This window comes from Copadichromis virginalis, linkage group LG6 (assembly GCF_057382275.1).
Source record: "Copadichromis virginalis isolate Kocher_CV1m ecotype Utaka linkage group LG6, C_Virginalis_male_GT1.1, whole genome shotgun sequence".
NCBI lineage: Eukaryota > Metazoa > Chordata > Actinopteri > Cichliformes > Cichlidae > Copadichromis > Copadichromis virginalis.
In genome coordinates, this window is record NC_140623.1 from 18,553,925 (window position 1) to 18,577,584 (window position 23,660).

Here is a 23,660-nt window from a genome sequence, read left to right on the forward strand (position 1 = left end):
AACACGTTTTCTGGGAGTGGATGATGCAGTCATCTATGTGCTGTAGAGAGCTTACTCCCCATTTATAGAGTAAGAGCTGCACTGTGAGGATAAGCTTCTTTGATTTATCAAGTGCATTTCATACAACTCAGCTGCTGCTGCTGAGGGAAAAGTTACAGGAAATGTCAGCAAACACATCAACCATCTCATTGATTACCGACTGCTTGACAGAGAGACAGAGAGGCTGCGGTATGTAAGACTGGGCAGTCTAATCTATTATTATTATTATTATTAGTAGTAGTAGTAGTAGTAGTAGTATTAAAAAACGCTAAAAAAAAAAAAAAAAAACCAAAAAAACAAAGATGTACAAACAAGATTACATATCCTACTGGGCCGAGAAGAAAATGCCCCTATCTCTTGTTAAATTACACATGCCTAACTCTTCCATTCGTATAACAAACAATATCTCCTTAATTCAGTGTGAAAGTGCAGATGGATGCAAAAATTTGAAAATAAAGTCTTTGATAATCACAATTCCAAGATGCAGATCAATCTGGATGTTAGGTGGAAACTGGGAGGTTTCCATCTTTTCATGATTTTTTTTTTAATCGTAGCGTTATCCCAAAAAGGGCAGATGAACGAGTAGTGGTTGAACGCAACACACGAAGTGTACAATAAAAGGATAAAGGTTCTCGAAAATGCTCGCGGAAACGCAGCTTCGTTTAACTGGAAGCGTGTCAAACGGCCAGCAGCGCCATCCGTGGAAACCCACACGACTGACCGTTACACAAATGTAACAAAAGCGGAACAGGCAAAGTTAAGAGAAAAATAGCTTCACCCCAAGGGTCCTACCACCGTCTCTGTCCATAGGAATGACGTCGCTGTACGGTTAATCAGCTGTTTCCGAGCGAGGAAATGGACCAAAATAAATACACATAAAACTGTTTTATCTCTCTGAAGACATTTAGCTCTGACCGACGGCAGAAGCTACTCTGGTCGGACGCTGTTGACATGCTTTATTTGGGTAAGCACACATGTTGGATTATTTGAGTTACATGATGGCATTTATGCTAAGTCAGTTTGTAGGCTAACGGCAGGCCTCTTCGGCTGTTTCTTTCTTCTTCTTCTAATTTTTTTAAAAATTCATTTAATTGTATTTTTGTTGGGGGCAGTTTGTTAGTAAAACTGCCGCTATGGAGAGGTCAGCACTGTTTCTCAGGTTTAGTTTTAACGCTCATTCTAGCCGTACTTTAGTTTCTAGACATATAGAAATATCTGCTAACTTTACAACTAGCTTTAGCAAGCTAGTCGGCTATCTGTGTGTATCCCCCACAGCAGCAGCAACACAGAGCGGCAGGAGTCATAGATCATAGGCAAAACACGTGTGAAATAGCACATAGTAATGTAATGTGCAGTCTTCAAGGCAGATGGACAATACATTAAATTTGTTTTATTACGCTGAACTTGAAAAAAAAATGTATAGCAAAGTCGTGCGTTATATTTAGTGACAGATCCACTGAAACCACCTTAAATGCCCCCCTTCCCGTTAAGGTAAATAAGTTCAACTACACCTTTTAATCCGAGAGGTATCTTAACAGCTATATCGATATCTACATCGATATCTTAAAATAAGTGTCTTTCGTTTTTACTACACGATAAAGAAATGCTACGGTAGTAAATGAAAGAAATCTGTCAGCGCCGCTCTTTGGGCGTAAATTTTAAGAAATTTGTAAAATTACGGAAAAAGTCACGGGATGTCATGTAGATCGCGAAAAAGCAACCGTTCTGTCATTTAATTGTTAACTACAGTATTACTTAATTATTTTTGGTGTAAAGTTGTAAAACCTTTAAAAATACAGTTAAATGTCCAAAATGCACGCCTTCAATCCCACTTCCCAGAGCCATCCAGGGGGCCCCATTGGAGTCTGTGCCTGGCCAATTGTAACCTTGCATTTCTAATTTTGTCTCCCAAACTGCTCAACATGAGCGGTGTTGCTGATATTGTGATTTCTAATCTAATAATTTTACTGTTTACACCTTTGCTTTATAGTCATAAGTCAAAATGTTTTCTGTGACGTGTGTGATCACAAACAAAAACTGTGACAGAACAAATGTTCAGTGCACCATTTAGTGTGACTGCAGATGTTTTCTGACTCTTTTTTTTTTTTAATGGTTCACCTAATTACTTTTTCAATTTTCCTCTACAGATCGACATCATGGACAAGATTTTGGAGGGCCTGGTGAGCTCCAATCACTCTGTTCCAGTGAAGAAGGCCATTGTGAAGAAGGTAGTGGAAGCAGCTGAGAGAGAAGTGACAGAGGATCAGTGTCAGGCACTATTCACACTCACCACCCGCCTCATCTTGCTCGGTGAAGATGCCTTCCAGAAGCAAATTGGCTCCCAGGTTCTTGAAGCCTATGCACGCTACCACCGCCCAGAGTTTGAGCGTTTCTTCAGCAAAGACTTCGTCCTCAGTCTGCTCCAGCAGGGCTACGGCCAGCTGGACCGCAAAGACCCCGCCATAGTAGAATACATTCACTGCTGCCTGCGGTTGCTCATCAGCTGCCCATCGGTGCTGGAGATTTTTAGTGTGATCCAGGTGGAGGTTTTAAGGATGGTGTGTGAACGACCTGATCCCGCTTTCTGTGCCCGCCTGAGCACTTTGCTGTCAGACTTTGTGCAGTGCATCCCAAGAGATAAGTCGGGTATTCTGTTCTGCCAGCAGCTGGTGAGGACCATCAGTTCCTTCCACTGCTTTTCTAGCCAAGAGCAGGAACTGAGAGAGTATGTTGGTCAGGTGACGAAAGTTAGCGCGCTGCTACAGAACATCTGGAAGGCTGACCCAGCCACGCTGCTGCCCTCACTCCAGGAGGTCTTTGCTATTATCGCCTCTACAGGTAAGACTCTTTGATTCCATATAAATTGTGCCTTAAAGGAACAAGAAAGTCATTTCATACGTGATTACATTTTTTTAAATGGGTTCAGTTTTGAGACATTTGTTGTTATAGATGCCATTTAAAAAAAAAAAAAAAGAAAGGAGAAAAAAAAAAGAAATACTCAACATAAAGAGCAAATTTGGATTTTGTTAATAGTAGCGTTAAGGATGGGCATTTCAAACAGAAATATTATTTGATATTTACATCTCTTCCCCAGAGATTGCCCACAGCTCAAATGCTCTTAAATGACTTTGAATTCAGCTGTTTATATTTTCGACACACATTTGAGTGGGCTTCCCTGGCATACTGCCATCCACCAATTAATGATGCTGTTGGGTAATGCCCGTACTCTTATTCTGAAAGTTCAGTCACAGCAAACACGCTAGTACCAGCCCTTCCTGTCTTCTACCATCTCCTGAGAGGTTCATCAGGCTACTGTTGTGATACCCATCCCCCAGTTTGATAGACTAATGATGTGCTCCTGAATAAGCCTGAATTTCTGAGTTCCCAGTCAAAATTTGAATCTCAAACTCCCCCTTTGATTTGCTTTTGCCACTTGCGAAGTCAGAGTAGTAACCTGCAGTTAACAAACATGGTGGCACTAAATGTAAATAGCAGGAAAATCATAAAACTTTTCATTTGTACTGCCACTGTTATGTATTTGTGACTTACTAAGTAAGCTAAGCACAGACCAGGCTCTAACATGATTGTGCAGTGGTGTTTTAAGGTAGAAAAGAGCAAGACTTTTGCTCTATTGCTATTGATTCCTGAATAGCTTTACATTGCTAAGAAGCCAAACAAATCCTGGTTTGTTTGTTTGTTTGTTTTTTGTTTTAAGTTGTTGTTCTTTCTCGCTCTTTCTGGAACACGCTAATTAGGGAGGGACTTTTGAGTTGCAAGGTATGTGAAGGGCAGTATAACTGTCTTGTCTTGGACTTCAGCTAGTAATGATACTCTTTGATCTGCTCTGGATTTTTTATTGAGAGCTGGAGGGGAACTCCAACCAGAATCTGCAGCTGGTTGAGTGCTGGTTCATTTGCTGCTACACTGTTACCTCATCTAGGCTCCAGAGCAGAATTGGGAGTGCACTTCAGATGGGTGGAGTATGAGCCCATCCAACTGAAGAGAAGCTCAGTGGAGAGACAGCTAATACTTACTGTCATTTATTCTCACAGTCTGTTTAGCGTGATTTATTCTTGTTTTTAAGAAAACGTGTGTGCGCCTCCTTGAAGACGCACACCCACTCTGCTGAAGCTACAGCTCTTAATCATTTCTGGAGTTGGTGGGTACAATGACCTAGCCACACAAAGTATTTGTTTTAGTTTATTTAATAATTTACATCTTACATTGTAAAATCATGGTTAGTCCTAATTTATGCACTCATATCAACTGATTCATTTATTTATTTTTTTGAAGTATGGAAGATCAAAACCATCTCCAACCCTAATAAATAAGAGTGATTTACAAAATGCATGAAAAGTATATTGATTTTTTTTTTAAGTCACAGAAATTTTTGTTTTAACTTGCTTATGTGATGATGGTTTTTAAGTTTTTCCAGTTCCCCACTTCCCACTATTCCTTTGTGTATTTGAGATATATGAGACTTTTAGAAGAGTGAAACTGCCCAAAAAGTATAAAGAAAAAAAAGACTGAGTGTATGTGTATACACACACACACACACACACACACAGTCTTTTTTTTCTTGGGCAGTTTCACTCTTCTAATAGTTGAGAGTGTTTCAGCTGAAGTCAAAGTTGCAGTAGCTGATGGTAAATGTTATTGATGTTCTGGGTTTGAAGCAGGAAATTGTTTCAAATATTATATGGACAGTATGTGTTTGAGCTCTGTGAGCAGATCCGCTTTGGATTGAAAGGTCCCTCGGCCTCCATTTTATTGATATTGTTCAGGCGAACAGTGCCCCTGGAATGCTTTCCTAATATCCGCAGAGCATCCCCCCTCTTCATAGAGGATGCATAAAGCACCATAGATGATTGTGATCGTGTTTTCATGATGATAAACCTCTACTTTCATATTGTTCAACCTTAGTGTTTGTTTCTTTTTCTATTTTCTCTTACAGACTGTAAGTGTAATTTGTATCCCAACACGTGTCCGCTGGAACACAAAGAAAAACTAACATTATGTATTTGATTATCGCAGATCCTTCCTTTGACCCAGCCATTGCACTGGCCAGCCTGGTCCAGCATATCCCTGTCCAGATGATCACAGTGCTTATCAAGAGCCTCACCACAGACCAGAACGTCAGAGACGCAAACATGACTAAAGCACTCTGCAGGTGAAATTGCACACTGAGCTATTTGAGTTCAAAAGAAGTGCCACAGTATTTAAATACAAGAATAGAATAATCCTTTAATTGTCCCACAAGGGGAAATTTGGTTGTAACAGCAGCCAGAAAGACACATACAAACAAACAGTACACAGGACACAGAACAGAAACATACACAATTTTTCTTACATATTTACATATGGACAATGGTTACTATAAACAGAGTACTGTACAACTGGAGAAGTACAGTTTTTAGGATGCATGTATAAATGGCTTGAACATTATCTTAACTGAAAATCTGTGGATCTATTTAATAAGAGTGGGTGGGTTTGTTCCAGTCATTTGCTGTTAACATATCCTTTTTCTGTCCATCTAGGATGATTGACTGGTTATCTTGGCCTCTTGCCCAACATGTAGATACCTGGGTCATCGCTCTGCTGAAAGGCCTGGCTGCTGTTCAGAAGTTCACTATCCTCATAGATGTCACTCTGCTTAAAATTGAACTGGTTTGTAATGAGAACTCTTCAATGAGTTTCTAATAGATGGAAATTGTGTGCATTTTACTGAAGCACCTCTATAAATAAACATGTTCGCAACAGATGATTTTATTTTATTTTTTTAAACTCCACCCATAGGTATTCAGTCGTCTGTGGTACCCCATTGTGCGTCAGGGGGCGCTGGCCGTGCTCTCTCACATGCTGCTGAGTTTCCAGCACTCTCCCGAGGCCTTCCATTTGGTAAGGGGGTCTCTTGTGTCCTCACAGCCCATTTCCCTCTCGTATGGCCACTTTATTGGTTTTCTCATTTTCGTCTCTTCTGGCTTAAATTACTTCAAAGCTGCATAGACGTCTTTTCCCAGAACTCTGGGCTTGGCACCACACTCTCACTAATGATGTGTGAAGCACTTAAATGCAGAGCAATAGCCCTTGAATTGGCCAATTTCATTAGATTCTAAAAACATGAATAGGCTCAAAAATACTCTGCAAATGAGACCTCTGTGGGGTTTCTGATGTGCAACCACCCCGTGGCTCACTGCACCACAGATATTTATGATTAATGTTAGCTGTACCTTCTGCTGTTTTCAGCGCTACGGTGTAGTCAACATTTTTCTCTTCTCTTTATTCCCTTCTCTCTCTTAGGTTGTTCCACATGTAGTAGATCTAGTTCAGTCCTTAAGGACAGATGGGCTTCCCACTAGCAAAGCGTTCCTGCTGCAGTTCACTGAGCTCATACACTGCATGATGTACCAGTACTCTGGCTTCCCTGACCTTTATGACAACATACTGGAGGCCATCAAGGTAACCAAGTGGGGAGAACACTTCTTTCTGTAGTTGGATATTTCAACGATAACAAAACACATCAGGTCCATGTTTTATTTATTTGGATCATTATAAATGAAACATGATATGCAATGAGGAGCTTCAGTTAGACTTTCTGTTACTTTTACTTTGCATTTTTACTGTGTTAAAAACGTCTCTTTTCTTTTCAGGATCTACCAAAATCTGCAGAAGAGAAGATCAAACTGGTGTTGAATCAAAGTGCCTGGACGTCTCAGTCCAACTCGTTTGCCTCTGGTCTGCTGAGGCAAGCTAAGTCTGAGACGGGCAAAACAGGCTTAGTCAACTTGGGGAACACCTGCTACATGAACAGCATCATCCAGACCCTTTTTATGGCCACAGAGTGAGTCTTTTAGACATAAAATCTGTAAAAGCAGGTGTTCTTGTTGTGAAATGAAATATGAAACCAACTTTTCTTTCTCTTTCTTCAGTTTCAGGAGGCATGTTTTATCATTGCATCTAAACGGTTCCAACACACTAATGAAAAAGCTTCAGCTTCTCTTTGCTTTCCTCGCACACACTCAGGTTAGTGTTGCCCTGTTAAGTAGCAATTACAAGCATTGTTAGTGGAGAACTACAGCAGCAGATATTAACGTGTTTCATTCATTTGTGTTTATCTGTCCTACAGAGGGCGGCCTATGCTCCCAGAAACTTCTTGGAAGCGTCCCGCCCCCCCTGGTTCAACGTGGGTTCTCAGCAGGACTGTTCAGAGTACCTCAGATTTCTTTTAGACAGGTATTTTAAATTAATAGCTTGTCAATCATTTGCATTACTGAAAGCGGAATGGAATAAATGTTAATGAATATAAAGCATTGTGAGTGCTAACTACGTATGAATACTGTTTGTAAACTGTGTTTAAACAAAGACATAGCCGTTGCACTAATTTGTTTGATTTTTTTTCAATAAAAAGCTGAGTGTTTTCTGATCCCAAGGTTACACGAGGAGGAGAAAACCCTTCAGGCACTGGATTCAGCTGAACCAAAAGCTGCCTCCCCAGCTGACACGAGCTCCAAAGACCCTGCAACAACGTCTGCTCAGGAAGACAATGAACAGACCATTTTGCCTCTAGCAGAGGCCAAACCTGGAGATGACACAAGGACTTTGATAGAAAAGATGTTTGGAGGGAAGCTAATCACGAGCATTTGCTGTATGCTGTGCAACTGCATCTCTGAGAAAGAAGAACCTTTTACAGACCTCTCTTTGGCCTTTTGTCCAGGTACCACTTTACAGGATGGCCCTCAAACACAGAGGCAATCAGAAGAGCCCAAAGCTCTCTGTCAGGGATCTGTCAATGGTGGCAGCGAAGCTCCTGAGCCAAGCTCGGCCAAAGCTCCAGCTAGCAATGCCCATTTTGTGCCAGTAACAAATGAGCCTCCTCTCTCCGTGCCTGACCTGGTGAATTATTTTCTGGCTCCGGAAATCCTCGACGGAGACAACGCCTATTTCTGCGAGAAGTGTAGCTCCCTCCAGCGGGCAGAGAAGACCATTAAAGTGGTGTCTGCCCCTGAATACTTGATTCTCACTCTGCTGCGATTTTCATATGACGCCAAATGCCATGTCCGTAGGAAGATTCTTGATAATGTCACCATCCCACCGCTGATCAGACTTCCTGTACATGACCCTTCCGTACCTACACAGTGTTCTTCTTCTACCTCGTCTCCTTTGCAAGTGGATTCTCCTGAGAGCAGCGAGAATCTGGCCAAGAAACTCAAATCATCGCAACACGATGAGGAAGAGGAGAAGGCAAGGATAGATGGAGCAGAGGAGATGAGCAGGGCGATTCAGTCGGTCCCCTATGTCCTCAGCTCGGTCGTAATACATTCTGGTATATCGTCAGAGAGCGGCCACTATTACTCTTATGGTCGTAATATTAATGGAACAGATGGGGCACAGCATCCAGACAACCAGTACAGCATCAAAGAGGATTTAGGGAACGCCCAGGCCGAGTCCAACCTCTACACCTGCTCAGCTCCCTCGCTTCCACGTGAACAAAGCGAAATGCTGCCTAATAGTAGCCAGGAGGCAAAAGATTGGCTGCTCTTCAATGATAGCAGAGTAACATTCACATCTTTCCAATCAGTGCAAAACATTACTAATCGGTTCCCCAAGGACACCGCTTATGTGCTCATGTACAGGAAACAGGAGCTACCAGGGCAAAGCTTAAATGGGGGACTAATGGCAAATGGAATGAGACTGAGTGCCGAGCCTCCTCTGCAGAAAGAACTACTGGATGCTATTATCAAAGACAACAAGCTCTATTTACAGGTACGTTGGGTTGAACACATGAAATGCACTTCCATATACTGGTGTTCAGTTACCCTTTAAAACTGTCACTGCCTATAAATTCAAGTGTGAAGCGATTAGCTCGTATTAAATCTGTGGTTTAAGAACTCTGAGGGTATTTGGATAGAAATTGTGCTTATTTTGCCTGTTTTACACAAACATGACTTAAAGCCTCATTAACACTAACACTTCTAAGAATCGAGGTTATAAAAGTCAGAGAGTCACCGAGGTGGAAAGAGGTGAAGGGAAAGCAGGCCGTGCTTTTACGGATAACTTGGAGATGTAGTGTGTAGGAGTTTTTTATTTGGACTGCACATCTGAACTGTCCTGTTACAAGATGTGAAGAGTAATTTCACGAGTCATTGAACTGTGCTCCATCGAGTTGACATTCCACCACACTTTTTTTTTTTCATTACAACTGCAGTAAATCTCCTCTAGGGGGTGCTATAATTACATGCAGCGAAAGCTCTGATGGACTTTCAAGCACACGCAAACTAGCGTTGCTTCTTTGTCACAGCAAAGTTGAGTGCTGTTTAAGCTTAAATATAATCTCGCTTGGAAATAACACTTCTCTCCCCTGCTTGCTGTCATTAGGAGCAGGAGCTCAGCGCTCGGACCCAGGCTCTTCAGGCCCCATCATCCTCCTGCTCATTCAGGCCCAACGGTTCAGATGACAATAACCCACCGGGGAGCTGCGGCCCATCTGGAGGAGGAGGAGGAGGAGGAGGCGGAGGCTTCAATACTATTAGTAGACTGGTCTTCTGAAAGAGAGAGAGAGGCATAAAAATGCTGCAGGAAATCCAGATGAACTGGTGCTAAGGGAGTTCTGGGCTCATCCCACAGGACGCTGAATCTTCTCACTATGTATAGCAAAGGAGGAGCACTGAAATGATCTAGCAACACACATCAAAACTGGCTCTGATTCTTCATTTGATTTTCTTTAAATCTAAAAGTTTTGGTTAGTCCTCATCTATGATTTTTCTTTATTTATTTTTGTGATTTGAAAACATTGTAATCTCCTGTTAATCCTACAAATGTCAAAACTCGGGGTGGCTATTACTCACTGGTGCAAATATATTTCTGTCTCAAATGAAAGAATTTTGGCAGGATATGATTCAATATTATACAAACGACTTCAGATTAATCTTCTAATAAACAGACAGAAGGCATTCATCTGTTGGAAATACAGATTTGTTTAATTTTTATTTATCATACTTTAAGTTTTTACTTGCAGCTTATTGTGAGCTGTGGTATTTTATTATTGAGGATATTGTGCCTGGGATCTGTACTCTGTTTCATACAAGACATGCAATAAATGTACATATGACTTCAAATAAAAGAACTTCAAATTGATTACAGTATTGACTTGTGTGTATCTATATAGATACACACGTGTGTGTGTGTGTGTGTGTATATATGTATATGTATATGTTTGTTTGTTTTTTGGTTTTTTTTTTTCTTTTTGCCTGTCCCGTTTGGCTCTTTTGCCATCAGAATTGTTGTCTAAAGGCAAAGAAAGATGCCCAACGGATTTACTTTACCAAATTGACCATCCCAGCCTTGCCGTAATGGTCCATTTGATTCACCTTTTATTGTTTATTTTATTTTCACTTACTGAATACGGGACAGACTTGACTGGAGGAAAGAAGGGGAGAAAGAAAGAGGGAAAGAGAAACAGCTGAGAAGAGGGACGGGGGAGAAGGGCAAAAACCAACAGAATGAGCAGGAAAAAAAAAAAGAAATAAAAAATGCATATATCAATCACCTGGATCACCTGCTGAGAAAGAAAAAAGAAAACGAGCAGAAGAGAACAAGAGTAATAGAATAAACAGCATCACAATGATATATGGGAATATGACAGTAAATACTAAATATTAAACATTATTGTGCAGCACATAAGATCAACAGAACACAGTGTGCTTTGAGGTAGGAGCCAAAAAGGGTGTAGTTTGTGGGTGTGATCACCCGTGTGTACACCTGTGAGCATGGATGCGCTTGTTTTTTTTTTGTTTTTTTTAAAGGTTCCTTCATGTAATGATCTGCTAGAGGGTGTGGGGGGCCACAGCCCCGTCCACCAGGGCATGAAGCAGGTATGGAGGAGATCAAAACTCCAGACATCCAGAGGCCCCCAGAACACAAGAGACCAAGGAAGACCAACAGAGGGGCAGCCGCGCCACTGTCCCGGAAAGAGCTGAGGAGAGTCCCAGATGAGGGCTCACTCAGCAGCCGCGGAGCAGAAGCCAGGGGGAGTTGCAGTGACGCGCCCGTGAGCTCCGCCGGCAGTCAGCCGTGCCTGAGTGACCAAGCCCCAGGCCGAGAGGCCGGGGGCACCCCACCTCCGAAGTGGCCCGAGCGAGCACCAGGCTCCAGGCCCCGATAAGCGGCCGCCAAGGAGTGAGCCGGTGTGTACCTGGACGCCCATCCCCGGACACAAAGAACCACCAACGCACCGATGTCTGAGGGAGTCCGCCACTGGCAGGGGGAGTGGTGGTAGGGGGAGATAGGCCTCCAAACCTTGGAGGGCCTGAGATGTCCCCAGAGAGGTGGCATCTGATACCCAACCTGACATATAGACACAGAAATACAGGCACACACATATACAAACATCCATTCCCACCCTCATGCTCTCATATGCACTTACTCCACACTCAACCAACGTGGAGACAGACATAAAGAGACGCTGTACACACGATCACACTCCCCAAGCGTACTCTACAAACCGGGTCTAGGTACCCTTGCCCCTGGAGGGGGGAACTGCACCCAGACCCAGGTGGTGTTACCCTTTTCCCTGCGGTGGGGGGAGGCAGACCGCCCCGACTCCGCAGCAGCAGGGAGGCCCCACACTCCAGACCGCAGTCGGACGGCCAACTCCTCCTCCTAGCCCCCCCGCTCCAGCAGGTCGCAGAGAACGGGGGTGAGAGAAGACTCCAATGTATATATATATGTATATATATATGTGTATATATATATGTATATATATATGTATATATATATATATATGTATATATGTGTGTATATATGTGTGTATATATATATATATATATATATATATATTCAAAATCGCTTTGTCAAATGGAGTCTACTCAAACCAGTATTGGAAAAGGGAACTGCAGAGTCACATGCCATCACATACTGTTCCCACAGGCAAATTATAGTTGTCTTTTTTTTATGCAGAAACACAAAATCATTAGCAAATGTTTACTTTTTACACATTTTTAATTGATGTGGTAAATACACAGTGGCATGTGAGCCTTCAAAGGACATTTGGAAAATAAAAAATCTCAAGACTCCTTTTTAAGCAAGCAAACCTCCTGTTTGGTGGATTTTTTTTGCTTTTTGTGGATGTATTTTCAATATTCTGTATCCATTCAGTAGCCTGTTACTATGTTAGATAATTTGCAGACAATCTATAGCTCATCTGGAATATACTGACACCATATCTTAGGTCTGTCTTTCTAGGTAATACTGAAAAGCTGGAAACAGGTAACATAATACCCACATGAACCTTTAAATCTTAACTCTGGAGACTCTGGGCCTTTGCTTTTTGATGATGTGCACATATGGCTCTCAAAGAGAATTAATTGGGGTTGCTGTGTTGTGTCTACAGCCTTTAATTGCTCCCTGTTTCTTCATCAGGACTAATGCTGTGGAAACAGGCCATGTGTCAATAGACTGGCAAAGTCATTAATCACAGAATAACAGGGAAACATCCTTTCGGAGAAGCATAACCATACCAATAGGATTCCTCAAATTCCACTCGGATTCCATAGGAAACACGCCTTTGCCAGTAGAAAGGACCAGTTATAGATGGTCTTTTTGGTCCCCCGGGATATTGACATATTTCTAGTGAACCACATCCAGGCTTACAGGAAAAAACATTTTCTAACAGCTTTGGTGCTGGACTGTAGCCTGTGAGGAGATTGCTGGTAGCTTTAGGCTCTGTGGATTTTTAGATTCAAATAAATGGTATGGGAAGTAGATTTAAATTTAGCAGTGACAGAGATGATATAGCTTTGTAAATAAATAGAGACACGGATTCATAGATAAAAACGTTAAAAAACTATCATGTAAATAGACTACTGAGTCTATTTTAACATGATTGTATACAGATTCCTCTCTGGGGACTCCAGCAGCATTGTGGATAGTGTAGTCTAGACATGCAGTGATTTGTTGGGACCCTAGGGGTTGAGGCGGGTCCTTTCATTGTCGCTTTTTTTAAGCTCATTGTCTTCACCAAGAGGTGCATGCTTCTGTATTAACGTTATGCGTCATCTACAAAAAGCTAAACAACACTGTTATTTTTTTAGGAACGGGACACAGAGAACTGTTTGAACTACATGTCCCATGATGGAAGCTCTACAGCTTTCCCTGCACGCCGCCGCCTCTCCAGTTTGTGCTCTGAAGAACCGCATCAAGCAGTCGGAACAAACATCAACTTCCGACTTTGAATTTCAAAATAACATTCTAGAAATTAAACCACGTTGAGTCGTGCCTCGTATGTGCGAATATTACCATGAAGAAATATTCTGGAGTGTAAAAATGAAAATATATTCTATGTTCTTTATAACAATGTAGCATTTATCAATTTACAGAACTAGCCATAGTACTACAGTATTGCTTAGATGAGAAAAGGTAGATGTCAACCTGTCAATCAAGACTAAAAATAGCAAATTACACTACTACGTTTCTAAACTAAAGGCAGCTTCAAAGCGTGCTAATATTATTTTGAAAACAAACCAATAACTTCCGGTCCTCTCGCCTATGCGGCTGTTAACTCCATTCAGTAGTGTTCCAGAGGAGGGTGAGTTTAGGGAAAGACGGAGCCACCCTGTCAATCACAATTAAGGAACCATGGGAGTAAACTGGTAGGAAAGCTAGGCGAAACCACCGTGTTTACGGTCGAGCTTGTTTTAATTTGCGTTCAGACGACAACTATGCACCGGTACAGTGTGGGACATGCACACCCGACCTCTCCAGATGGGAATCGCTTCACTTTGACGGGAATTAGCATGAGACGTTAAATATAACAACAACAAAAAAAACTTGCCGACTTTCATTTGTCTGCGCCTGTTTTTTCTTTTCTTTTTTCCTCTTTTTTTTGCCCCCACAGCCTTCCAGTTTGAACAAAATACAAAAGTCACCGCTGATATTTGTTCAAAAGGCGGTGCCGCCGGGGTTTATGTTTACTCCAAGCTAAGGAGACACGTTTATTTGAGTACAACTCGTGGAAATCTGGTCTGTGCATTTCACAGAACTGACGTGTCGGCGAGTCCACTTTCGGAGGAGTGACGGTTGGTTATTGCGCCTTTAAAAACACACATACACGCACAGCATTTTTTTAAAACAAACTTTATATTCGAAGTATGTTTTGACTTCACCGTCTTAGCCTCATATTAACTGTTTTATTGTTATTTTTCCCCCCAGGTACAAGAAGACACTCCCGAAAACAACCAGCGCCAAGCGTCAATCCGGGCTCAAACTCCAGAGAGAGCAAGAAAAGGAGCAGAAATGAGCGGGGGAGAGGTGGTGTGCTCGGGGTGGCTGAGAAAGTCTCCTCCTGAAAAAAAGTTGAGACGTTACGTAAGTGCGCTTTATATCCTCTTTGTTACGTTGTAATAAAGTAACCTGTTAGACCAAAGGGAGGAAAAAAACGTGCATGCTTTTCCCTGGAGGCTCTCCCCGGGTGCAGACGATGTGTAGGCCTCATCTTGTGTGCATTGCAACAATCAGCTTTTGTCTCTCCCCCCCTTACCCTTTTTGTTGGTGAACCTGAAAGTGTGCGTTACTTATATAAAGTAAAGTTACTTAAGCGTGACTTAACAGGCTTTGCTCAAGGGCACGTCAGCGGGGCGCATGGCCGCTGTTTGGGAAGCAAACATGAGACTCTGGCAAGCATTATCTCGGGAGAATTTGATTGTCTTTGACCAGTAACGCAGTGCTTTGATTACCTTTTGAAGTCACGCAGTCAAGAGTATCAAAGGTGGTCGCTGAGAGTTAAATGATTTACAAATCAACTGCAAAATCAGAGCTAGTTGTGGCTGTCATTACATCTACTATATCTGCCATTGTTTACATCCCTGTGTTGTCTTATCTGCAGCTCTGTCAGTCTCTACTCACACCTGCTATTCAGTCTTACATACTTTTAAAACGATATGCAATCAGTTATGACATGCCATTGATTTTTTTTTTCCCCCCACAAGTGTAACTGACAGTTTTATGTTCCTGTTCTCTCTGTTTAATTAGTGTGCTATTGGAAGAACCTCTCATATAAGGCTAAAGCAAATAACTTGATTAGCTGCTTTGTTAGCCATCAAGCCCATTTGATTTCTTTGTGCACGGCATCTTTATTAATACAAGAGCTGTAAGATCAGAGAAGGGATGTTTTTGCAGAAACCAGAAGTTCAAGAGAGCATAAAATATACACTTAGAAGCAGGGTTCATTGAGTGCCTGCATCACATCTATTACAGAATAGTGTTTTATTTGATGACAGAGGTCACCTTGTTGTACAGTACTTTGTGACAACACTCATCCAGGAAACCTCTCAGCTGCGAGGGGGAAAAACCCCTGGTCGGTGCAGCTACGCGTGCTGAATAGTCATCGACGAATGCTTTCTTGTAAAACTAGCATAGATTTTATCAGAAGTTTAATAATTTATGAATGTGCTCGAAGCGAATATTTAACCATTTCCTTTTTTTTTTTTTCTTTCAACTAAACCACAGAAATTCAAAGAATGCATACAGTTTGACATCATCAAGTTAAAAATTCATAGGAAAAACCAAAGATTGATGAATGAAATCTGTGTTTTGCTTATTAATGTAGAAGTTTAGAAATTTTGTTTGCAAAGTTTGCATTAAATGGAGGGGTCCAGTTCTGTAAACCTGCATCTTGCCTGTAGCGGCAGGCTTTGGTATCACTGTTGTGTTACCTGCAGTCAGCATCTCGTATGGTCATTACAAAAAAGTCTTTTGTTTAGTTTTTTCAAAGTTGCACTATTTCCCAACAGCCTTGTGCACAACTAATGGCTAATAAATGAATCATGAAGCAACAGCAATATAACTCCTCATATTGATTCCTGACTTACTTTAATCAAACAGAGTCATGGTGCGAGGGAATAATACAATATGGGACGCTTAAAAATATCAATGACTAAAACATGCTATTTCTTTCTTATTTTGAAATGATTTGAAATAACAATAATGTTTGCATCCACAATACAAAAGTTAATATGACCCCAAATGTTAGTTTCTCAGGAGAAAAAAAGAAGTAGGCTACTGGAGGACCTAGTTATTTTCAAATGGTTATGACAACTTGTTGCTCAAGTTTGTAACTGTTTTAGTGTTTTAAGAACTCTGAGGAAACTCGTGATTTTGTGAGGTAGAAGTTAAGCTGTTTAAAGCTGTGAAATTATAGTTGTTGCTTTTTATATCTGCATAAACTGCATCTTTTTTTCCCTGTTTAATGTTAAGAAAACATTTTTGAGTTAAATGTTGGCCATTGCTTTTATACAAACAAGGAACAAACTGCAAGCTGGTTTCTTTCGTTTTGGGGGGTTTATCAACGCAAATGCCACGTTTTAGTCTTTCTGTCACAGGTAGCGACATAATCCTGTTTGAAAATATATTTCTACACTTTAGATTTCTGTTTGACTTATTGAGGCCATAAGAGTGTAACAGCAGAGTTCAGCTAAATCTTTCGAGAATACAGCTTCAGATTGTGGGTCATGATTCTTCCTCTTCATTGTTCGCTCTTATTAGATTTTCTACGGCTGCTACAGACTGTTCATATCAGAGTTGTTTTTCAGTGACTAATACTCTGATCTAACTTTCAACAATGCCCTCTATAGTAGTGCAGCAATCTAAAATCTAAAAATACTGGGAAACACAGCAGGGTGGTTTGAGCAAGCTCGGTCACATGAAGCTGTGTAATTAGTGGAAGTACTTACAAGTTGTTCAGATTATACTAACTCAAATAAATAGAGAAGTTGATTCTCTCTTGTTTTTCTTTTTCTTTTTTAAATTGAAACAATTCAGCTGGTTATGAAGCATGAGAGCTTTTGTGGGATTAGATGAGACATTCTTGAATTGTTTTACTTCCTTGCTGCTTCTTCTTCCTTTTCTTCTTCTTCTCCTTTTCGGTTACTGCCTTAATGGGTCATCGCAGCAATTCATCACCTTCCCTCTAACCCTATTCGGAGCGTCTTTTGATGTCACACTAGACTTCTGCATGTCCTCCTTCGGGACATCCACAAATCGTCTCTGTGCCTTTCCTCTTTTCCTCCTGCCTGGCAGCTCCATCTTCAACATCCTTTATCTAATATATCCACTATCCTTACTCCTCAGCAAACATCCAAACCATCTCATCCTATCTCTCTTTAACTTTGTCTCCAAACCGCCCAGACTTAGCTGTCCCTCTGATGTACTTCTATCTAATCTTGTTCAGCCCCAACAAAAATGTTAGTGTCTTTTAACTTTGCTGCTTGCAGCTACACCAGCTCTTTTTTTTTTTTTTCTTTCTTCAGTGCCACTGTCTCCATACCATCACATCCTGTAAAAGTTCCCTTTTAACTCTAGCTGCTATCCTTCTGACACAGCATTTAATGTAATCGACACAAAGGTCAGCGTATGTTTTGAGCTGCAATGGTGCAGGCGAACCTGCAGCTCTCCCCAGGGCTTTTGTAGTTTTTTTTTTTTTCCCGAAGGTGGACGAGTTTGCTGCTATGTGGGCGGCCCTGACTCTATCTGCAGTTCCCCAAGCCACTTTTTTTTTTTTTTTAAAGGTAATTATTTGGTTTTCAGCTGGACTAGGGCTGTTCGATATAACGATATATATCGGATGATAATATAAAAACTTTTATCGTTTCATTTTACGCTATCGTTTGTTTCGTGGTGTCGCAAAATAAACTGTTTACGGCAATATTTTTTCATCGTTCTGATGGTCACTGTAGTGGCTATATTAATTTCTTAAAGTTCTCTCTTTCTTTTATATTTAATATAACCACACTACGGATGGACAAGCGCCTGTTTTTATGCGTTGTCGTTAGCAACAACTACGGTAACACCATCACGTGTCCGCTTGTTTATGTTCCACATAAACCTTTCACAATAAAGCTCAAGATCCTGTTGAGACTTTTCAAAATGAACTGAATCACGTGAAAGAGCAGATTATTTACGGATGAGAAGTAAAAAAAGAGCCGTCAGGTGCTAAAAAATAAACCTTAGACTCAAACGTTAGAACAGGCTTTTCCCTGCAGCACGCCGTGTAATAAATACTCACAAATGTAACGGTGGCCGTTACAACTTATGTCTAAAAATGTATAGTTTCATGCATCTGTTAAAACACTCGACTCCAGCTACATGACGCGCAGCTGGAAACACTTCCCGCAAGACGAGCTGCCCGAGATTCACAGAATTTACAGAAAATGGTACATTTTTGTGATTTATATCGTTATCGGGACGATAGAATTCTTATATCGGGATATGAGATTTTGGTCATATCGCACAGCCCTAAGTTCGACTGATGTTGGTCTCACTATTTGGCACAATTGAGCAGTCCTAGATTAAATGTGAGTTTGGTGCCACATGCTACATGAGGTTTGCTGGCAAAGTAAGCTAGTGATTACTGACTTTATTTTTTTTGTGGTAAAATCACATTACAGCTACATTGGTGCAAGCATTTTAGTTTGTCAATGTCCTTTGAGAACAGGGACCAGAATAAACTGCTGTCTGTACGCTATTTAGTACCAAACCGATGTGGGCATTTTGTTTTTTGTATCTAAAACTACTCACCTCAGCTTTAAAAAATACAAAATATACCATAGGGTCAGTACAGCCTTGCTCCCTGGGGTTTTCCATTTCATTGGCACTGCATTTTTCCATCCATTTCTCCTTTTTCTCTTTCATTTCTCTTAACTAATGTGCATATTTGTCTCAGTGTCCACTAGTGTAAGCATCCTTAAAGGAACAGCTTTCGAGATGGATGTCTTCAGGACATCTGTTGTGTTGTCACATGGACCCAAGGAGATGCAGAGATCGAGTTACAAGGTTGCTGTCGTCACTGCTCGATAAAATGGTGTATCTCAGTTAATTCTGCCACCACATCATGGAGGTGTAGGTGAAAACGGATAAAGGAAATGAATAAGGATAGTTACTGGTAACATTTTATTGATACCGATGCCATTATTTATTCTAGGTCTGTTTTTACGGATTCTCTCATTGATCGGTGATCAATATTTTGCGTTGGGGAAACATGTAGGTCTACAAAGGTTTTCAGCATCAGTGCTGCTGGTTATCATCAGGGTCTGATGTAGGATGTAGAAACCAGATTTAAACAAACAAAAAAAAAACCAACAGGTATGTACTTCAGGTGTGGAAAAAGCTCCACTGCCGGGGGTTTGACGTCATGCTTTGTTATGTGAAACTGCAAGAAACAAGATGCCAGCACTGATGAAAGCAATTGATAAGCTCTGAGACAGACAATTAATATAAACTGGACAGTTTGGAACCGGTTCTCTGTCGAGAATCTTTAGTTCTCAATCAGCCTCTCTATCTAATCTAGAGTTGATAGAGAGATATGTATATAACTGCTTCAAACGGCTGTTTATGCGTGCCATTTTGAAGCCGCCATGTTTCAATTAAACGTCATTGTTCGGCTTGTTCATATTACAGTAATACAATTCCTATTGAAAGGAATCCTTAATTTTAGTTCAAAACATTAATTAAACAGCAGCAGTTTTGAAAATGTATAAAATAACTGTCTCCTTGATTTTTAATAATTTTGCTTAGCTCTTAGTTTCTCAGTTCTTGCCTTCCGGTGCACATAGCTTCATAGACCATTGTAGTCCCTGTAGTTTATTGGCATGCACTTTCTGAAAACAGATTAGGATTTTGCTGAACACTTTGTGCAGCCCTTACAAGGGCCTCAGAGCAAGAGCACAGGGCTGCAGGGTAGACCGGATGAAGGAAAATATTGAACCCTGAAGGTCCTCCTCTGGCTCTAAAGGGAGACTGAGGACCTACTCCGTGCTGGTCTTATGGCCTCTTAGCTGAAAAACAAAAAAGCATTTATAGTGTACATCAAAGTGGCTGTTAGCTTTTGTCTGTGGCTGACTGTAAAAAGTTGTCATTTACACACAGTTAAAGAAAACTGTATGCCACCAGTGTAACAACGTGGTCGAACGAAAACAAAGGCATAGCTCATTTGATTAAGTAGAGGATTCATTAAATCTGCTTAGCAAGTGGAACAGAGAACAAACGCTCACTTTCTGTTAACCCTCCCCCCGCCCCTCCCTACGTGCTTGAAGAAACAAACAAACAAGCTACCCAAACGGGATGCAACAGAGGGGTACTTGTGCAGCATTAGCCTCTTAGGCTAACAAAGAAAAATTACTGGACTGTGTCCTCATCGCAGCAGCACCAGCAGCACAGCTCTCCATTTGGAGCAAGCAGACTACTGTTGTGTGATCTGCCACAGCTTGGAAATGGGTTGAATATGCCATTAATTATTCAATGCCCATTACAAACAAATAAGCATTAATTATTAATATATGTGCTACTACAGTAGTTGTCTCTTTTATCCCTGACACAGACTATCGTCACTGTGTTATACATAGGCGGTGTCATTTTCATCGTAGCCTAACTGTTGGTACAGCAGTTTAAAGGATAAAAAAAAAAAGCTGTGGGAATGAGGGTGGGGGGAAATGTGTAGAATCTGTAATATTCACAACCATTTTCCCCCCAAAGAACTGAAAGCTGTTCTGAGTCCTGTACTGGTGTTTTGGTCTTTTGTTTTAAAACACAATCGAAGTAAACATGAGTGTGGTTGTTCTGCATTTTCTTCTGGGTATTTATAGTCTTAAGCATGAAATCAAGTCATTGCCTCACAAAGAAAAACACAGCCATGAAAACAAAACATTCAGTTGGAGCCAGCCCTTGGGGAAGTTGGCAGCACAGAGCAATTTTTATTTTATTTTTTTTTTGGGGGGGGGGGGGGCATAGTAAATCACTGTCAAACCTGTCACAGCATTACTCAAGTGGTGATGTATACAAAAATATGACACTTTTTATTTTCTTCATTTTTTTTCATCGGTGCTTCATGTGACATCAGTTTTGAGAGTGATGACAACACACATGGTGCATGTCAGTCACCTAAAACATAGTCTGTGTTTTTGATCGTCTCCGTGGGATCTTAACAGCAGCGTTTGGTGCTGTCGATCTTTGTGAGCGCATGCTTCATTGTCGATACAGAAGGTCTCTCATCTCTTATGCAGGCGTTTGTAAGCAGTGTCTGATATTATGTGCATGATGACGAAAAAAATGGGTTTAACGCAACAAACGTGAACTTGAGCTAACCTCGAAATCACGTTCTCATATGTATACTATTATGTCCTGTTATGTAAACTAGACACTTGCATGCATAACCTTTCATGCAAATTCTTGAGCGACGCAGCTGCTTTTCAGAGCACAGTAAACCTTTGTTTATACCAGCACGCCACTGCTTCAAAATGAAGCTGAAGTTTAAGATGATTGTTTACGCGTTACAGACTAAACTTTAGTGTGTGCGCTCCAAAAAGAGTGAGAGGTTACAGTGAGTATGTTGCTTGCAAATTTATTTTAAGCTGAAAGGGGATGGAGGATGTAATCGGTTAGGAGTCATTAAGAAAAAGATTTAAGAAGTTCTGCTTTTGAGTGCACGTCAGCGCATAGTTGGTTAGATTTCAGAAATAAATGTCATTTCTGTATGAGAACAAAGGAAATGTGATCATCATTGTGATCATGTCTGTTTTCGGCTTGTTTTTGATTCATAGGTGGCGCTGTGTGCTGATAATGCTTAGAGTTACCTCCCAAAATCTTAACTTTCACTTGTATTATCATTTGTGTATGCCCCTTTAAACTTAATTTGTTACCTTAGTGCAGAAATGACACCGTTGATTTAATTGGTAGGTCAAGGCTAACATGGAGCATTTTGTAAACAGATGTGTCTCTTTTTGCCTGGCGCAGCTGTTTACTGTGTCGTGTGCCAAGTCCGCAAAGCAACTCGTGGAGTGGCTGCAGAAAAGCGGTTCTCATGCAGGCTTGGATTTGCTGTGCGAAACCTGGGAACAGATTCTGAGTTGTGTTTTCTGCTGTAAAATGATCCTTTTATTCCTTTTTTTTGTCACTGCGCCAAGTCGAAGAGTTTCAAGAGAAGCTATTATTAAATGCAGATGACAGAACCCTCAGAGCTTTGCTGCTGGGCTAATTGCACACGTCATCATGCGTCTTATTTTCTGATGACTGACGGTTGTCTCATATGCAAGGAAGTGACACAGGCCGAGGTTAAAGAAAGCTGAACGTTTTTTTTGATCACAATGCTCATTCCTGGTTTTCGTGTTGCGACTTGCCAGCTAATGACACGAGGCGGTAAAAATAGGACGTGTCATAAGGCTGCTTCTATTTCCAGGGTGTAGTTGTAGTCTTGTGTGGAAATAAAACAGTGTTAGTAGGGAGAACACAGAAGGCCCATAGATGGTTTACAGTAAATCAAACACAAAGGCCGAAGGGGTCCCTCTTCCCACCAGATTGGCGCACGTCATTTGAGGGAACGAAAGCTATCGCGAGTCGGGCCAAATGTCTGATTATTTGCATTTTCTGGATTCTTGCAAAGCGCGCAAACATTCTCCAAGATTAAAGGTGAAGGACCATAAATATGTGTGCAGGAAACGACAGGCGGGCAGGCAATAATTTTATTGTCATTGCGGAGGAGAGCAAAGCTTAAAAAAAAATAAAAGCAATCAAGATGAAAAAGACTGGAGTGCTTCTCAAAGCCCCACCATTAGGCAGCCTCCAGTGAGAGCAGCTCTCTGTTCTCTCCCTCTTTCTTTCCGTTCCCAGTGCTTCTTGGCAGGCTCAGACAGCAGGAATGCGAGGTTGCTCTGTGCTCCTCTTTGCTGGTCTGCAGGGGTGTGAGCGCCTGGTCCCTTGCTGCTGCTGCTGGTGGTGGTGGTGCCGCTGCTGGCTCCTCAGCTGAGGATTGAATGGGCTGGACTACACTACCGTGCACTGCACTGCTCTGCAATGCAATGCGCTGGCTGATTGTTGTTTCTCCAGCACCATGAGGGAAGAGGAGCCGCTCCCTGGCGCCCCAGCAAGGCATGGCTGCTACTTCCTGTGTGTGGTGTGATGGCTACCAGATGGCGAGTGAAGACAGAGGAAGGGTCCCCTGCTCTCTTCTTTTTCTTTCCTTGGCTATTATATTGTTAACTCCTGCATATGTCCTCTGCTGCTCTCTAATATGTTTTATATATATAATATAGCTGCAAATGTTTATGTTAATAACAGATAATGAGAAGATGAATTTGGAACTTAATGTTACCGAGCTGTTTATGTACCTCTGAGTTATACTCACGAAAGACTCCACTGTGACTCACTAGTGATCTGTGACTCACTGAAGAGTTGTATACTTTGAAAAGCCATTCTTGACACACTCTCTTTTAAAAGTCACTGCAGTGTTTTTTTTGTTTTTTTTTTGTTTTATTTTCTTGCACCGTAGAAGCACTCACTGCTGGTGTCTTTGGACACACCTGGAGTACGACAGCACATATTTTCATGGTGGTACATTGAATAGGTAAAACAGAAAATAGGAAGAAAATGTAGCCAATGAAAGCGGGGTGCTTTTTGTTTAAAAATGTCAGTAATATCCTAATTAATTGGCTGCCAAATGCTAGATTATTTTGGCATAATGTTACCTTCAGATGTGTCCTTTTTGCAAGCAACAACTAGTTGTAGTTCTGGTGTTTTGAGGTTGTTTTTGGTACTACTACTACTACTACTTCATACGGAACAGATTATTATTGAATTTGACT

At 41.3% G+C, this 23,660-nt stretch overlaps 2 protein-coding genes across 8 annotated transcripts in view; both read left to right on the forward strand.

Moving 5' to 3' along the window:
- The first annotated feature begins 634 nt into the window (after window positions 1–634).
- usp38 (ubiquitin specific peptidase 38) lies at window positions 635–10,173 on the forward strand. 2 transcript variants are annotated; one of them, XM_085459034.1, is made up of 11 exons: window positions 635–1,003; window positions 2,187–2,877; window positions 5,074–5,209; window positions 5,577–5,706; window positions 5,836–5,937; window positions 6,340–6,498; window positions 6,690–6,880; window positions 6,969–7,062; window positions 7,166–7,272; window positions 7,470–8,802; window positions 9,415–10,173. In XM_085459034.1, exons 2-11 carry the CDS (start codon window positions 2,196–2,198, stop codon window positions 9,583–9,585), a joined length of 3,105 nt encoding a protein of 1,034 aa, XP_085315160.1. In that variant the 5' UTR covers window positions 635–1,003; window positions 2,187–2,195; the 3' UTR covers window positions 9,586–10,173. The 2 variants fall into 2 exon arrangements, with proteins under 2 accessions (XP_085315160.1, XP_085315161.1); XM_085459035.1 differs by lacking the exon at window positions 635–1,003 and adding an exon at window positions 1,468–1,530.
- A 3,420-nt stretch (window positions 10,174–13,593) lies between these two features.
- gab1 (GRB2-associated binding protein 1) overlaps window positions 13,594–23,660 on the forward strand; it is a 57,196-nt gene continuing 47,129 nt past the window's right edge. For 3 of the 6 annotated variants that reach the window (XM_085459042.1, XM_085459036.1, XM_085459039.1), the window contains exons 1-2: window positions 13,597–14,111; window positions 14,245–14,400. In XM_085459042.1, the coding sequence (XP_085315168.1) occupies window positions 14,329–14,400 (72 nt within the window). In that variant the 5' untranslated portion in view covers window positions 13,597–14,111; window positions 14,245–14,328. Of the gene's footprint in view, window positions 14,112–14,244; window positions 14,401–23,660 lie in introns of all 6 variants that reach the window. The other 3 variants (XM_085459041.1, XM_085459038.1, XM_085459037.1) reach the window with 3 other exon arrangements.